General features: G+C 38.7%; 2 protein-coding genes across 5 annotated transcripts in view; both read right to left on the reverse strand.

Annotated features, from left to right (window-relative positions):
- Positions 1 to 1,596, reverse strand: part of sprt (PDZ domain-containing protein sprite) — a 148,071-nt gene extending 146,475 nt beyond the window's left edge. For both annotated transcript variants that reach the window (XM_045754666.2, XM_045754665.2), the window contains exon 1: positions 1,338 to 1,596. In XM_045754666.2, coding sequence (XP_045610622.2) covers positions 1,338 to 1,347 — 10 coding nt within the window. In that variant the 5' untranslated portion in view covers positions 1,348 to 1,596. The remainder of the gene's footprint in view (positions 1 to 1,337) is intronic.
- A 5,107-nt stretch (positions 1,597 to 6,703) lies between these two features.
- On the reverse strand, positions 6,704 to 16,940 carry TyrRS (Tyrosyl-tRNA synthetase). Of its 3 annotated transcripts, none has more exons than XM_045754669.2 (5): positions 16,732 to 16,940; positions 15,094 to 15,376; positions 12,166 to 12,363; positions 11,528 to 11,681; positions 6,704 to 10,047 (listed from the first exon to the last, which is right to left on the reverse strand). In XM_045754669.2, the coding sequence occupies exons 2-5, from the start codon at positions 15,358 to 15,360 to the stop codon at positions 7,760 to 7,762; spliced, it is 2,907 nt and encodes a 968-aa protein (XP_045610625.1). In that variant the 5' UTR covers positions 15,361 to 15,376; positions 16,732 to 16,940; the 3' UTR covers positions 6,704 to 7,759. The 3 variants fall into 3 exon arrangements, with proteins under 3 accessions (XP_045610625.1, XP_045610626.1, XP_045610627.1); XM_045754670.2 differs by having other exon boundaries at positions 15,094 to 15,394; positions 16,732 to 16,939; XM_045754671.2 differs by lacking the exon at positions 15,094 to 15,376 and having other exon boundaries at positions 16,732 to 16,854.
- Between the last annotated feature and the right edge of the window lie 1,758 nt (positions 16,941 to 18,698).

Below are 18,698 nucleotides of genomic sequence, written 5' to 3' on the forward strand. Positions count from 1 at the left end.
TGGTTCCAGGTTTGTCTTCAGGTATAGATTTCCAGTTTTCGTCCATTTTGGTGCACCTGTGATGCTCCTCGTGACTCTGTTGAGTAATGACTCAGTTCTGATGTTGACCAGACCACACACTAGAAGTTGAAGGGACGACGACGTTTCGGTCCGTCCTGGACCATTCTCAAGTCGATCGACTTGAGAATGGTCCAGGACGGACCGAAACGTCGTCGTCCCTTCAACTTCTAGTGTGTGGTCTGGTCAACATACTTCAGCCACGTTATTGTGACTCATCGCCTGCACTCAGTTCTGACTCACGTCGGGGCTGCGTGAGTGTAAAATGTCTTAAGAATTAGACACCCAACCCCACACATCTGAATATAAAGGCAATGAGGACGTCTTGGTCCGTCCCGTACTGGTGGACAACAAGTGGAACGCCTTGAAAGAAGCTGTGGAAGCCACCTCCATCCCCAACTTTAAGGCCTGTTTCTACAAAGAATTCCATCGTCTGAAAAGTTAAATTGTAACGTAACGGGTTTAACAAGGCTTGATGGCAGGACATAAAGTGCTAGACCTCACCTCCCCTGAACTTACCGACAGGTAAGTACTTCAGTGCAGGCCTACGGGTGTAAGAGAAAGAAGCTTAAGAATGCAGACTCCGTCGTTGTTGTTTAAGATTCAGCTACTGGGGAATAAAAAGTTCTAAGTAGCACGGGCTATGGTGAGCCCGTAGTAGACTTACCTGGCACAGGAGCGGTGCAGACTCCATTCCCCGGGACTCTTATAATGTAGCAGGTGTGACTGTGCACCCTCACACCCCCCCCCCCCCACACACACACCTCCAGGACGAGCCTAAGCTGCCTCCAGGACCCAACAATAAAAACAAATTTAGGCCTAAGGCAAGGTAGTTATGGTTCAACCAGGAATTAGTGAAGGCGATCACGTGTTATAGGGAACCGTAGGCTTATATTTATTTATATATAAGAAGGTACAGTGGGCTTATTAGAGTACAGAGACTTGAATTTTTACATTGTAGTGAAGTCACTAGCACGCATAGCGTTTCGGACAGATATACCGTCAAATGCGAGTGACCTCGACTGTTTCAGATTGTGGGAACAACTGTGTAATCCTAATACGTTTTAGTGACACGCGATCTGTCACTGTATTATTACAGAGGTCACTGGACCCTACTGGCTCAAGCAAGTCTTGCAAAAGGCTTTAGAAGATAAGAATTTAGGCCCCTGCGGAAGGTCAATTAGCCCCATACACAACCGCTCCTGCCTCGGGCCATCATTTTGCTGGTACGTCTCGACGAATTAACACGCATGCGAAAACCAAATGCTATGGAGGCTTACCGTCCAACATGATGACCTGCTGATTCCTGAGACTGGTCCAAATCCCCAAGACACAGCTCCACGACGACACCTTGAACCACTTGTCACACCGTACGTCCTCGTTCGTTCATTTCCGCTGGTTTAATGAGCACAGGTATTAACCTCCGAGGGTAAGAGGGAGATCCAGTTACGCGGCGGGGAACACTTAAGTCACTAAGAGGCGGCGGGAGCGCCAACCACACACGACCGTGGGAGAGGTAAGCCAGGCGGACACTGAATGTTGATCTCATCTCGCGCGCCTTCTGGGCCCCACGTTTTGGCTGGTGTCAAAAGTCACGGGCTACGTCATGGCCTTCTCGAGAGCTCATTGGCTCGGCGAACGTTCCCTTAGCGACGTCATCGGCGGCTCTGACGCGCGGATTGGTCGAATCTCTGTGGCGTTGTATGTAGTTTAACGTGGTCAGGATAATCTTAAGGAAATACTGCACTGGGATTGGTTATTGATTTCATGAGCTAAGCGACAGTAAGATTTATTGACTGTGTTTCAGGAGGATTGTGTGACATCATCACCGTTCTTGCATCTTATTGGCAGGCGCGTGCAGGTGTTTAGTGACGTCAGTGCCGGTATGAGCCCCCATTGGTCGAACGGGTCTCCCATATGATCTCTTTGTGCGCTAATTGGCTGTTATTCCTCTCGGGCTCAGAGCTCAAAGTCACAGATCATTGTACCATGTAATCAAAACTTTGTACCCGCGACACAAGATTTATAATCACATATGAATTAAAAATAATTAAAGTACAAAATGATTTGTTGTCTATTAACTACTAGGTGAACAGGGGCATCAGGTGTATATGGATACGTGCCGAAGCCTTGATCACCATGACCCGGGAATCAAACCCGGTTCAATCGGTTGCGAGTCGGTTTATGAGCTAGTTGCTGGTGGTGTGAATGTGTACTCACCTATTTGCGGGGGTTGAGCTCTGGCTCTTTGGTCCCGCCTCTCAACCGTGTATGCATGTGTATGTGTTGACGAGTGTAAATATTAGTACACACTTTTAAGTGTCTTCAAGTGTGCTAATGTGTTGGACTTACGTGAGTACACTGAGTCCAGACCCACTATGAGTGTGTTCACAAGTGTATCAGAGAATATGCACAGGTGCGTTTGTGTTCGCAGGTGCGCATGATTGTAATCACGTTAATTAGCGTGTGTGCTGACAGGTGCGTACGGGAATGTGTTCGAAAAAAATTGAATCAACACGTGTCCTTGAGATTATTTACAGTCGCCGCATGAGTGTGCGCCAGAAAGCTGTCATTACTGTCAAGACGTGCGCTGGGTGACGGTCGCAGCGGTTTTAATTAAGTCCATTTTTTCAGCTCCACGAATATTGTTAATACAAGTCCGTATCAATCCGTACTGATATTATTAACACTAGTACCAGGTACCTTATCTATTTGCCTGTAATGGGTAGCTTATCTAGTTGATTGTAATGGGTATATTATCTATTTACCTGTAATAGTCGCTTATATATATTCTTGCTTATAGGGGTAGCTTATCTATTTGCTTGTCATTTGTAAATGATTTGCTTGTAATGGGTAACTTATCTATTTGATTGTAATGGGTAACTTATCTATTTGATTGTAATGGGTAACTTATCTATTTGATTGTAATGGGTAACTTATCTATTGTTTTTCTATTGCAGGGGTGAGCTTAGTGAATGAGTACACGTGGGTCTTCATAGTATTCTTGCCAGCTGTTTGGGTCGTAGTAATCCCTGAATTTTGTGATCAGTTGAGAGCTGTGATGATTCCAAATATTATTGTTTTGTTTTATTTTGTGTAGCAGTCTCCGTGGCGCAGTGGTAAGACACTCGCCTGGCGTTTCGCAAGCACCTTGCCTTGGGTTCGAATCCTGGCCGGGGAGGATTGACCGGGCGCCAATCCTTAACTGTAGCCTCTGTTCACCCAGCAGTGAATGGGTACCTGGTTGTTAAACGATTCGGCGGGGTCGTATTCCGGGGAAATTAGGGTTAAGGACCTTGCCCGAAACGCTACGCGTAATAGTGGCTTTACAAGAATGTAAAACTCTTGTATATACTTGATAGGTTACCCAGCGGTGCCTGGGCATGTTTCTCTCTCCGTTCCGTACCCTTTCTGCCCCCCTTTCCATTCTCTCTCCCCTTTGTCCCATTCCTTCCCGTTCTCTCTCATTGTTGCAAATATGCCCTAGTAACATTCAAGCAACGTTATCAACGATGAATCGACACTGAACCAACGCCATTCAACGTTGATAACATCCATAAAATGTTTAAACACTCTATGGATAATCAAACCCATGTCTCATACTTTCTATAGGAGTTACAGGTTCACAATAGGTGTCGATCCTTCTTAAGGAGGGGCATGGGGTTAATGTATGTGTGTGTGTGTGTGTGTGTGTGTGTGTGTGTGTGCGTGTGTGTGTGTGTGTGTGTGTGTGTAAGAGTTTGGGAGGGGGGGAACAATCCCCCTTGGTCATAATAATATACAACCTGTTCTCGCAAATTTAATAAGTCAATATTGACTTATTAAATATGTGCATAGGTGACATACTTAACATAATAGTTTCCCTTGAAAAGCTTCATAGAAAACACCGACCTTACCTAACCTACAGTACTTAGTATGTTAAGATAAGCATCTTATTGCTTCATAATTACAATTAATACCTAACCAATACCTATAATAGGTTAAGTAACAATTGTAATTACGAAGCTATAAGATGCTTATTTTAACATACTAAGTAGGTTAGGTAAGGTCGGTGTTTTCTATGAAGCTTTTCAAGGGAAACTATTATGTTAAGTATGTCACCTATGCACGCAACTAATAAGTCAATATTGACTTATTAAATTTGCGAGAACGGGTTGCAATATACGGCACCCAGGGGAGTCTTGTGGGTCTTTGAATACATGCACATGCATATATGTATCCTAACAACCTTTGTATTTGGTGCACACTTTATCGCAAGGTTCCTGCCAGGAACCACGAGTGAGCAGTGGGCTTGTATCCTCACGTATGAACCCAAGCAACCCACCTAACCTATCGAGGTCAATGCATGGGAAAAAATCTGTATTAATGTGTTTTAATCCATAGTAATACCTCGCATTTTAATGCATTGAACAGTTGCATAAAATATGTGATATATTAGTTGTGAGGACAGGTTGAGTATAGGTGCTGGAAATGGTGGCTGGGAGCTCTTGGGTCTTTTATGATACAGTGAGAAACTGTAACTTATTCACAGTACAAGACGACATCCGGAGAGGAAGCCTGGATAGATGTGACCAGCTCACGGCAAAACAGGTCGACAAAGGTGAGAATAGAGATAATTACAAGACAGACAAAAAGTTTAATTGCACCCTGAAATGTAATATGACAGGAACCCGCTTTTTGTTTGACTCTGGACAAAGCTTGAGATGAGGCTGCTGACTCCCTGCCAGGGGCCAGATTCACGAAGGCACTTACGCAAACACTTACGAACCTGCACATCTTTTCTCAATCTTTGGCGGCTTTGTTTACAATTATTAAACAGTTAATGAGCTCCGAAGCACCAGGAGGCTGTTTATAACAATAACAACAGTTGATTGGCAAGTGTTCATGCTTGTAAACTGTTTAAGAAATGTAACCAAAGCCGTCAAAGATTGAGGAAAGATGTACACGTTCGTAAGTGCCTTCGTGAATCTGGCCCCTGGTGATTATCCTCGTCCAGAACTGCCTCGTTGCTCTACCTCCATTTGTGTTGTCTACCTTAACGTACTATGGACAGCAATAAATATATCATTAACAAATTATCGAAAGTACAATCCATTTTCTGGATTGAATCGTCTTTGTTACCTTTAATTAAACAAGTTATATTGTTTCTCGTTAACTCTAATCATAAATTTGTTTTCTTTAAGTAGGGATTTAATGAAAGGTATTGTGACGTCACTGAGTCATGTCCTGTGGTCACACGTAACAAGGCACCGAGGAACTCCACCCTGACGGCCGGATGTGACCACATGTATCAGTCACACCTGTAGATGCCTGCATGGTTGTAGACTGTAGTCAACTATTAGTAGCAGTAGTTAGTGCAGTTTAGGCAGTGGTGTCACTGCCACACTAAATAATTTCGGTGTGATGAAGCCATTTTGCATTTTGCAATGTTGCAAAGTATGAGTTGTATACATGATGCTGGAGCAGTATAAGGCGGAGCCCTGTATGCTCTATCAATGCGTCCCTGTTTTCTTCAGAGATGAGATTTCAAGGTTAGGGGTGTAAGAAATATGCTAGATATTGTTAAATTTCTTGATAGTTGTCCTTCATATGATAGGTTGAAATAAAAAATTCACTCGGTGAAATCAGTCCATAGAGCCTGAAAAATTATAGTCAATGAATGTTAAAGCTTTACAAGAAATAGTTGGACCCTTGGTAAAGCTATTAAGGATATCTAAAACCAAATTCTATTGTTTGTTTTCATTTAGAGTTAGCAAGGTTTTTGTTCACTTAGATATGGTCCTGCTACCTTTGAGAATGAGTTTTGAGGCTGGGGATGTAAATAATAAGCTAGATGTGGTTACATTTTTCTGCAGACATGTTCATTTAATAGTCTATTATATCATAGGATGACATTAAAATTCTGCTAAATGAAATTCGCCCATAAGGTATGCCTCCTGGAGGCATCTCCGGCTGCAACGAGTCCCTCACTACAACGAACTGGGGTTGGTCCCATAAAGTTCATTGAATCGAAGTTGTGATTTAAAAAAAAAACAAGAAAAAAAAAGGTCCCTATTGTATACTATCTTGTCCATGACTTTCTTTTTTGTCAAGAGTTTCATAGCAGACTGCTAGAATTTACCTCCTTAAAATTATCTGTTAAATTAAGGATCAGCTCGAAATGCTGCATGAACTAGTGGCTTTACAAGAATGTAAACACCATGGTAAGTACCTTCACAAACCCAATGTACCTTCTTGTATATATATAAATAAATTTAAAAATCATTACAGTTTTCAAGTTGTGTATCAGAAACTACTTCCATAATATCTTATAGCATTAAAAACAAAATGTAAATTGAATAAAGTTTTATTTAAATTCCTTACTGTAATGTACTGTACTTATACTAGAAACAAATATCCGTTAAGTATGATAATGTAAACAATGAGTCACAATAACGAGGCTGAAGAAATGATTACCAAACCACAACTCAGAAGTCGGAGAAGCGACAACGTTTCGATCCGCCTTGGACCATTATCAAGATCACACAACTTGATAATGGTTCAGGACGGACCGAAACGTCGTCTCTTCTCCATCTTATGGGTTATGGTTGGCTCATCATGATAATGTAAGAATGGAAATTATTAAAAAATGTGGTCAATAAAACAATTTATTTAATATCAATTCTCTATATTAAAAAACTACATTATACAACATAAAAATGAAGGTGGTGGAAAATCTCACTACTAGTGACAAGCGTCATAAAAATGGGTAACTTTGGTACACCAAAAAGAAATTACAATACAACACACAAATCCTGTAAGATTAGCACGTATATTAAAGGCTTAACAGTGAAAATAAGAAAGTCAACGAAACGGAAGATTTAGATAAATTGTAAATTACCAGTCACGACTTTGAATCCACATAATTACTGTATAATCTCTAGATATATATATAGGGTTTAACAATTTCATTTAAATTTAATTAATTTTGTCAGGGACAGGAAGCCTGTGTATATACACAGGCTAATATCAAGGACCTCCCGCCGCAAGTTCAAACTACTCGCCCTTACAAAGGATGCAACCCCACAACAGTTGCCTAACTCCCAGGTAACCATTTACTGCTAGGTGAACAGAGGCATTATGTGAAAGAAATATGTGCTCAACAATTTCTATCCCAGCAAGGAACTGAATTTGTGATCCCTACTTGCAAGTCGAGACCAATTACTAATTGGAACACCACCGTTGGGGACAGGAACCATTAGGATTATCGAGGTCCCTTTAGTACTACAAAGACACTGCCCACGTTACCACCAATAATTCCTGGTTCGACCCAACAGTGTTTAACCTGACTGACCGAGTCAGGTTAAATATGGATGATGTATATCATCCATTGTGTCAAACTGATGACAAATATAATGTATCTACTCATAAACCCTAAAAAATTAATAATACTATTTTTTTAAGTACTGTATCAAAATCAACAAGGGATTTCTTACCCTTGGCAAAGTGCACATGCCCTGACTGAGGTAAGAGGTGACATGATCCAGAGTCCAACACATTTTGACATACTGTAGTACAAAATATACCTGGCACTGAACAAGTCATAACAAGGAACTACAACCAACATTTCAAGTATAATTTTTTCTTAAAATATGTGGAAGAGTCTGAGAAGCCAACCCACTTAGGAAAGGAAATTGCTAAAAAATGGTTGAGCTTGTTACAATCATTTGATAGGAGCATCTTTAAGGCTTGGAACAGTTACAGGACCACTGCTGGTGCTCAAAATATCCCCATTCCATGTTGCTATTAAAGATGAATTCGTTTTGAAGCCCTCTAACATCTTTGACAGAGCATCACTCTTTTTTGTGTTCAAGACAAGATCTGGTTCACCATCGTAACCCTCTGCAATTACACGGTCACCTGGTTTGCTGCCAGGGCTTGGCTGGAGAGGTTCAACTGCAGCCGGCTCACTAACCGAGGCACACAAAACCATACCAGCAGATCTGATCCCCCGCATGGTTGCTGGCTTCAGGTTTGCCAACACTACAACCATTCTATCATGCATATCTTCAATTGGGACGTACTTTACAAGACCACTAACAATTGTTCGTGGTTCCTCCTCACCAATATCAATTTTCTCTACATAAAGGGACTCTGCATCTGGATGTCTTGAAACTTCAATTATCTTTCCAACACGCATATTGAACTTGGATGGCACAAATTCCTCGCTACCACCTGCTGGTTTTTGAGGGCCTTTTGTTTTCTTAGGAGGAGATGGATAAGCTTGATTTTGCAATTTTTTCATGCTAGATGTTTCTGCTGCTTTGCGTATAGGATTGATGAGTCTCTTCAGATACTCTAAAACACAGTTTTTAAGGTCGCCTGGATGTAAACTTTTTTGGCTAAAAGTTTTCTCCAAGGCTTCAAAGGATTCAAACTCCATATCACCACCATTTTCTTCTGACCGCATAATTTTAAATTTTTCTTCGCCCAGTACAGGCATAATTACTGCCTTTATCACTGACAAAACAGGATTAAAGCTGATATTGCCTTCTTCACAGAACGCAGATTTGATTTTTTTTTTCATTTGTGATTCCTGCTCAATGAGGTCAATGTACTCCTCTTCTGGACTGAGAGCAGCTCTGTTTAAGAGAGAGGGTAACTCTAATCCAGCCAAATGAATACATGGTTCTCCACCTACTAAAGGTAAGCTTGTCTTGATGAATTCAAATAATGGTGCATTCTTTGAACCACAAAAATGGATATTGGCGTGTAAATGTTTCTCATCCAAAGCCATCATGTCTGGGTAAAGAAGAGCAGAAAGGAGATTTGGATCCTTCAAAATGGTTGAAACAGCATCATTCGAGTCTTTACATGTAACAAGAGCAGTCATTCTATATAAATCAAGCATATATTCTTCCTTTTTCTGAAAGTCGCTCCCTTTTACAAATTTTACATTTTGAAGGGGAATGTTATTTGTAGTCATAACTGTTTTAATCAGCTCTAAATAAAAGTTAGCTCTATGTGAAGCAACCTCCCAGGGTACTTGACAACCATCTAAATAGGAAAGAATATCACTGGCCAAAACAGTAACATGACATCCAGCAGCCAAGAAATCCCTTATTTTCGCGACAAGTCCAAGAACACCAATGTCTGGCCGTCTTACTATCGGTACTGTCCACAACACATGTAAAGAATGCCTCAAAGCAGCACTCAAGGCAGGTGGTGGTTCATGTGCTAAATGTTTGCTCATAAAATTCAACCGATCATCAAGACAAATCCCTTCTACTGTTAGCTCTTCTTTCTTGGCAGTACTGACTGCATTGGTTAAAGGAATCTCCATTTTGGAATGTGGATATGCCAACTTAACAAGCTTCTTCAGTTCTGGTGTCTCGAATTCCTTCCGAATATGATCCAAAAGCAAATTTAAAAATGTAATGACATACATTTTTATATTTTCTCCATCTACTTTTCCATCCACAAAGTCTGCCTTCAGTTGTTCAAAGGAAGAAAACTTTTTCCCACTGCTTAGCTCAAATGATTTACCTTGGCCCTCCAAAATTGGAAACACTACATAATTCACAAAAGCCATGACACCATTATCAGGTGAAGATGGATCACACGAAGCTCCATTTAGTTTATCCTCTAGTACCTGTGCGGAGTCAAGAAGATCTATTTTGGAATCAATTTCCGAAGAAGACATTTTTCCTCCACTTAAACCAGGAACCATTGGATTCATCAAGTGTGACCTTTTTTGATAACCAAGTTTGGGCAAGTATTTTTCAGCATAAGTAAATATTTTCCTTTGGTCAACTCCACCAAACTGAGCATCTACTCCAAGATATTCCTCATCAAGTGCTTGAAGACCAGGGTACAGAAGACCAGACTGAAAAGGGGCCTCTATCTGTTTAACAACTTCTGCTCCAGCCTTCTTGGCATCATGCTCAGTAACCATTGCTGTTAACCTGTACACATCCTCAGTGAATTTTGCTCCTAGCTGGTAACTTGTGCCTAGAACAAGATTGGCAGAGATTAATATGTAGCTTTGTAATTTATGAAATGGTTTTATCCTCCAAACACTGCATTTGTCTTATTTTGGAGGCTAGTTATAAAATGAACTTTGTTTTGCATGTTCGTATACCCAGAATGTTGGCAAATACGAACTATGTTATCGTATTTGTGGAAGTGCCAAGTGTTTAACTTGGTGTTCTTATGTGTAGCTCTGATAGGGGTGCCACTGTGTTTGACCAGCCGAGCACTTGAGCAGGTATGAATTATGGACTTGCACACTCATAAGCTGATAGAACGCTACCTAATTGAATGTCCTCATGTGTAGATAATTATTGCCTTACTGGTAAACTAAGAGTGCTTACCTTTTAGTAAATACTTACCAGTTGACTTCAGGGGAGTGAGATCTATCTCGTAATGCCCCACCTCCTAGCTGTTTATACCTGATGTGCTAATTACCCCTCAGCATTAATGCTTTCATCATACTGTATCGTTTCTTAAAACTAAAGCACTCTTCTGACTTGCCTCGGGGAGATACTGAAGGGAGTTTTCCAAAAATCAAACCTTGAATGTAATTAAATATTCTTTTTTGGCAAACCATTCATTAGACTCCCCACACATACCTTATTTTCTTTTCCTTGGGTATTATGGCGGAGCAGATAAGCTGCTCCATGTTTCTTAAATAAAAAAAAAAAAACGAAAAATAAAAGTTGAAACAATCTGAAAAACGGACAAATGCCATAAAGGTTAATTCAGCGTTTGTTGGGTAGGCTGCTCCATTGTGACAATCTTTCTTTGTTTCAAATGTATTCCATTTGTTTTGTATTTTTGATTTACGTCTTGGTAATGGCGCAGCCTACCCGACAAACACAGAACAAACCTTTATGGCATTTGTCTGTTTTTCAAATTGTTTCAACTGTTTTTTATTTTTCGTTTTTTTTTAATTTAAGAAACATGGAGCAGCCTACCTGCTGAACACCGAATGAACCTTTTTGACATCTGTTGTATTTCAAATATTTTCATTTCTTTTTTTCCACAAAAAAGTCAATGCTTTGCAACATCTCGGCAGTTCACCCCTTTATATCATAGCATCATTAGCCTCTTTAAACAAAAACAACATTTTATTTGCATCGTCAGAGGTGTCCGAGAATGTGCTAGAAGCAGCTCGACCCCACCATGTGGTGTTGTCGTTATTCAAATGAGCGGTCGCCATACGAGACGAATTGTCGGCGATCTGGGTGATCGTTACCCAAAATGCTCGTAATCAGTAATATACTGATTTGTACAAGTTGTTATGGATTAAGTTTCTTATCCTGACAACAGTATAACACATTGACATTATCATGACTTATGTAATTAATGCACTGTACTTTTAATGAAAACTTTCCCAATTATAAATGTACTACCATTTATGAATAAAGATATGTGTTTTGACTTGATTAAACTGTAAAGAAAACAACGTTTGATACAAAAACAGTCTTACCCTGCACAAATTTGAGCTTCTCGGTGGATACTCCGATAGCAGAAAGCATAGCCTTTATGGCAGCCTCATAATACTGTGTTCTGAACTTTATCAACTCCCAAGGAGCTTTCATGTTGTCCAAATAGGCATGAAGGTCAGCCAAAAGAATAGTAACCTTAAAGGAAACAAATTATCAGTCAATATTAGAATAAGTGTATATATATATATAGTACTAAAAAAATAAAAACAAAAAGCAGGAATGAAATAAAAGCAGAGAACACAGTTCGGCAAATAAAAAAAAATTATTATTCAAATACTGTAATAGCAATTCATCTTTAGACACAAAGAAATTGTTCTCTTGCATAGATGTTATTTTGATGAACATATTTATTAGTTACCGTCCCAGAAAATCTAACTTAGCAACCTTAATAAAGTCCAATATAAATTTCAATAAGTAGAAATGATTCAGATGAACTACTATGGAAAGTCTAGGATTTGTAAACTACTTTAAACCATATTTCAAACTGCTTTGAAGAAATACATCTTGCAAGGAAAAGATGTATGTACCTGTATTGCATAATATGAACTCATTTAAAACTTTAAAATATTAAAGATATATAATAGTATTGTATAATGAAACTGAAATATAACAAACTCACTTCACATCCGGCACTAAGAAAGTCTGCAATTTTAGTCATTGGTACAAAGTATGCAACATGTGGCCTTCCTGTAGTCGCGGTGCCCCAATAAATTTTCAAGGGCCTTTCCTTCAAGATAGCCATGATGCGGTCCTCCCCAATCACTTCATCTAACCTCCGAGTGATGAGTGCGAACCTCTCTTCTGGAGTCATCTTCAGCTGAGTGCCGTAAGACAGATGAGCACATGTACAAAAACCATTAACTATTCACAATTTCCTGAATCATTTCAATCAACTAAACATCTTGGACATGTTGTGTATTACTATTGACACACACACCAACATAAAAGGGTAAATTATTATTTTCCATACAAATGCAAGTAACAACTAATAAAACAGAGCATAGTAACCCCACACAGTGTGTTGTTGCATAAATAGCATAGGATACAGTATGTTACTGCACACAGAGCATGCCATATAATATGCTGTTGCATATAGCTCAGCATAATGTATACTGCTGAATACATACGGTCCAGAATTACAGTGGTTAGCACAATTGATATATCAGAGGTTTGACTCACACACAGGATGTCAAATACAGATGAAAAGATACAATAACATGGCTCAAAGAATGTTAACCAAACCACAGACTAGAAATTGAAGAGACGATGACGTTTCGGTCTTACCTGGATCATTATCAAGTGATAAAACGTCGTCATCTCTTCAATTTCTAATGTGTGGTTTGGGCAATAGGATGTCAAATGTTTGGGGTATTTTTCCATTTATCTGGGGCTGGAAATTTAATTTTATGACCTGCAAGCATTTTTGTTTTAAAACAGTGAAGGCATGCTTACCATGTGTATATTAGATTTTAAAATTCTAAAGACTACAAAGAAAAATAACAATCTTATCTTTAAGAAATCAAACATTACCAAATAGAAGAATATCACACTATGTATTTATAACAAAATATGATATTAAAGCAAACTAATGCTTATACTGTACTGTATTTATAAAATCCATAAACTTTAAAATTAAATGTTTTTCATACTAATACACTATATACTGTATACAGTAGTCCCATATTGTGCATAGAGTAAAGCTATTAAAAAAATGGTACTCCTCTTTGTATTACACTGAAATCAAGGCAATGAGACGAAACTAATGATTCCAATTCTTACGCAGCATAATAGTGCATCCTAAAACATAATTTAAGAGCTTTATAGTTTAGGGTAAGGTTGTTTGTATCCAGATAGTTGCTGGTTATTGGCCACTGACAGTGAAAAAATTAAACACAGCCTACACCAGTGCATAAAATGAGACATCAGCACCAGGTACTCTAAATTGCCTAATTTACTCTAAAATTGGTAGTTTGCAAGAAATGAGCCACTAAAAATTGCAGTACCTGGTGCCAGTGTCTGGAACACAGGGGTGCCAGTGTCCGGACACCAACCCAATAAACAATTCAGAAACAAGGTATGTTATTCTTGGAGTGTTGCCTATTACTATCAAAATAAAAGGAGGTACAATGTAGGCAATAATATACATGGCTATACTTTAGAAATTCACTTTTATACATGAGTGATATGTTTCGGCATCTGGATACTGACACTGGGGTGTAAGATTCTTAGCATACCTAATAATTCTAAACACCATTCTAGAATATCCTAGCTAAAATATTTCCCCCATCTATAACATTTAACAACAGATGGCAAACAAGACAAATATAGGAGTGGCAGGCCTTATTAAAAAAGTAGATTGAAAAATAAATGGTATAAACTGCTCACTGGAGTAAAAATTTTTAACATAAAGCAACCTTATTTCAGACTACTATTGCAGGACTTTTACATAGTTCGTAAGTAAATACTCTACACTCTGTAATCTGGGTTCCATTAACACAAATTATAGATTTAAAAAGAGGTACAGCACTGTCAAGAGGAAAATTGTCGGTGAAACATTTAGTGCAGATACGTGCAGTGTCAAAACTAGCAGTCAAAGCTGGCCTCGCCAAGCACATGTAAAGCAATTTAGATTAGGTAAGGTAAATGAACAGCAGAGAAGGCCTTCATCAATCAAGCACATATATTTTAACAAGGCAAGTTCAAACTTATGTTATTGTCATTAAATTATTATTACAGCATAAGAACGTGTATAGAAATATGTATTAGTTGTGGCACAAAAAATACAAGAATTTTAAGACTTGATATTCCTGGTAAGAAATTTGGCAAAGGCGACCGTTCAGGTAACTTGAAGGGAGTAGGTCCCGTATGGTTCAGATTAGAAAGAGTAGACGGTATGCAATTATTAAAAGAAGGCACCAAGCTGGGAAGATTTTAGCATTTCCTGTGTCAAGGAACACTCAAAAGGTACTAAATATCACTCGGGATCAACACACACACATGAGCTAAAAAGACATAAGGAGATTGCAGTCAAAGGTATTTGATTCACCAAGGCACTGTATATATTTTGTGGACAGTGATTGGTCAGTTAATATAAATAAAAATAGCGAACAGCAAAAGTTATAATTAGCAATAGTAAGCACAATCGTTTTAGTTATGGTAAACAGTTAAGCTTGTAAATTATTGTATATAATTGCAGGCAATGAGTCACAATAACGTGGCTAAAGTAGGTTGACCAGACCACACACTAGAAGGTGAAGGGACGACGACGTTTCGGTCCGTCCTGGACCATTCTCAAGTCGATTGCGACTTGAGAATGGTCCAGGACGGACCGAAACGTTGTCGTCCCTTTACCTTCTAGTGTGTGGTCTGGTCAACATTGTATATAACTCTTCTACTATAAAATAATATTACACAAAAGAAGTTAAAATTAATCATTCACTTTATTTTCATCTGTATGCACAGTATTATATTAGAAAACAAAAGTACATTTACATTATCGCTCAGCATGCAAATAAAGTACTGTACTACACACAACTTTGTAACTAACCTTTTTAGCAGAAGGCCCCAGTGTAGTTAATACATTATCCACAGTTTTGTGTTTTCCACATAATTCTTCCATTTTAAAACTTTGTATATGCCTAAACCACCTACTTATATGTTCATACTGTGGCAAGTTCTCTGTAACCGACTGTAGTGAATGGCATACAACTGTATCACTTACGGTTGGCTGATAGCCTTCAACGTAACTGTGTTCATTAAAATGGTCATTTAGTTTTCTTAAATTTTCTGATGTCCAAAAACCTTTATCACTCATTTTTTTTTTAATGTACCTGAAAAAAATGTACCATCTGTAAAGGTATGCATTAATATGGTGAAAACACAAAATTGGCATGATAAGACAGTAAGGTATTACCAAACATGAGATACAGTATTATTTTGTCATAGCATATAAGCTATATGAACACATAAATCGCAAGGGCATAATTTAAATCATCGTGTCTGGGGGGGGACAGGCAGACAATGTATATATACACATTTTAGGCTTATATCGAGGTTACCCCCCCCCCCCAAGAGTTGAATTACTGACCCTCCCCAGGATGCAAACCACAACAACTGCCCAATATTGGGTATCTATTTACAGTTAGGGGAACAGAGGCATTAGGTGAAAGGAAATGTATCAAAACATTTTTGTCCTACACAGGAATTGAAACTGGGATCATTGATTGTGAGATGAGAATGAAGCCAACTGGACTACAATTCAACAATGCCCAGATACCACGAGTTGACCGTACCCAGATACTACTAGTCGACCGTACCCAGATACTACTAGTTGACCGTACCCAGATACCACGAGTCGATTGTACCCAGATACCACAAGTCGGCCGTACCTAGATACCACGAGTCGACCATACCCAGATACTACTAGTCGATTGTACCCAGATACCACGAGTCAGCCGTACCCAGATACGACAAGTCGACCATATCCAGATACCACAAATCGACCGTACCCAGATACCACGAGTCGGCCATACCCAGATACCACGAGTCGGCCATACCCAGATACCACGAGTCGGCCATACCCAGATACCACGAGTCGGCCATACCCAGATACCACGAGTCAGCCATACCCAGATACTATGAATCAACTGTACCCAGATACTTCGAGTCGACCGTGCCCAGATACCAGGAGGATCATGCCAGTACAGTCGGGTTCATTCTCGACTCACAATCAAGAATTCCGGGTTCGAATCCTAGGTAGGACAGAAATGGTTGGGCGCGTTTCCTAATACTGTACCTAATGCACCTGTTCACCTAACAGTAAGTATGTACTCAGGAGTTGGCTTGTGGTGGAGTTACATCATGAAAGGAATCAGTAATTCGACCTTGGGGGGGAAGCCTCGATATAAGCCTATCGTGAATGAATATACTCTGGCTGCCTGTCCCCCGACACAATGATTATTATTATTTATGCCCAATAGTTCACTTCTTAAGGGATTAAATATCTACACCAAAAATACCAAAATATGATAAGAATAATCAGATCTTTCACTCAAAACAATAACTGAACATATGACCATTCATAACTCCTATCTAAACACTGCCCCAGTAAATACTGCGATACACATGGTATCTCCATAATCAAATGAGCAACGTTTCTGTCATAAAATGAGTTTAAGCGACATACTTGCGATATTCTAGAGCAAAGTTTGTGTGGGAGAGCGGAACACAACACCTTCCCTCTGCCCGACCATGCAGTCAGCTGGTGGCAGACATTCTCTCCTAACACATCTCTACCTAAAAATATACACACACACCGCTATTATTGCACCGTTAAAATATCCCAAGCGTGTAATTTTCTACATCAATCATATTTTGGTTAACAGTTTGTGTATTATTTTGTTTGATTCACTCGAACACGTTGACATATTTCCTGTGTCCGTTTGGATTTGTTTGTTTCTGGCTTAGGCTTCAAAAACGGTGCACTAGTATGTATCTATTAGTAGTCGCCTATTAGTGACTACTTTGGTGTCACTCTAGCGATTTATGACCCGTCTACGAGCCTTGTTGTAATTGCTGCTTTATACTTAAACTATTCTAATGCTCGTGAAAAAACTATTATCGTGGACTGGAAGTCTTATTCCGGGGAAAATTAGGATTAAGGACTTTTCCGAAACGCTTTGCGTGCTAGTGGCTATACATGAATGTAAGAACTCTTGTATATATAAATAAAATATAAATAAATTATCGACGTTCTCATAGCCAAGAGTACGAACGCCATATCCGCTAGATATCCCGTCCAACTACTGGTTAATTGAATTATACAGATTTTAGATTCAATTTAGTAATATCAGATATTTTATTTCAACAATTTATATTATATCCACACATGAAAACATAATCCGTGGACTGTATTTATCTTTTAGGGTTGTTAGCCCAAAATTCTTGTATGAAGAATTAAAAATTAGTGATTCTGTTGGTCTGAAACTTTGTTATCCTCTGAGTTTCTTAGAATTGTGCCGTAGTGATCTATGTTTACCATATTTTTTATGTTTTGCTTTGAAACTTTCTGATATACATGTGTTGTTTAATTATGAAAATACAGTTGGAAAATTATTTGTTAGAAACAGCCCTCAAGTGAAAACTGTGTCATTTACAAAATACTTTGCAAAGATTTTAATAAATTCTATATAGGTCAAATATCCAAAGATTTGAAATTTAGAATTCTGCAACATTAATATTCTGTAAAAAAAAAAGGCCAATTATCTGATGCTCTATTTATTCACTTGTTACAAAATTCTCAGCAAACTGATTGAGAAAAATCTTCTTCAATAACTAATCATAAAAACATTTTCAATTGAAACATTATCCAATCTGCTTTAATACAAATCACAAAACCATACAATGTGAACATTAGCAATGGCTTACACAATTTGGACTCTTTTTAATTTATCTTTAAAAAAAAAACGACTTGAGAAGGAGCATTAATAAACAGCTATCACAATAAATTCTCAGTAACATTGGTGTTTTATGGAACTCTCATGTATTGTACAATGGGCATTTTCTACAGGTTCCACTTATGTTTGTGAACCCATTACTTATTTTTTTTACCTCATTCCTGCTTGTATATATCAACCACTGACTTGTAATATTCATCCTTCTGAAGATATAATGATTAATACGAAAGTACCTAAGGACCTTCCTGGACCTATGATTGCTTATCGCGACCTAGGACAGAACGAGTTAATGCATTGTGAAGATATCACCAGAGTTTGCCAGTGCAGACTGTACTTATCACATGGCTTTGTATGGATTTTTACCATCATGTAGCTAGTTACTGACACACTGTGCTCCCCTTCGTATAGTCTAGGGTAGCCGCACAAATGCAGATGTACCTAAACATCCCGTTCTCTCACTTTCTTTAAGTCAATATTGACTTATTAAATACGTGCATATGTGACATACTAATTTATTGTGAATATTTCAGTTTACCTTGAAAAGCTTCATAGAAAACACTGACCTTACCTAACCTTCTTAGTATGATGCAATAAGATGCTTATCTTAACATACTAAGAAGGTTAGGTAAGGTCGGTGTTTTCTATGAAGCTTTTCAAGGTAAACTAAAATATTCACAATAAATTAGTATGTCACATA

This window comes from Procambarus clarkii, chromosome 37, assembly GCF_040958095.1.
Source record: "Procambarus clarkii isolate CNS0578487 chromosome 37, FALCON_Pclarkii_2.0, whole genome shotgun sequence".
Classification (NCBI taxonomy): domain Eukaryota; kingdom Metazoa; phylum Arthropoda; class Malacostraca; order Decapoda; family Cambaridae; genus Procambarus; species Procambarus clarkii.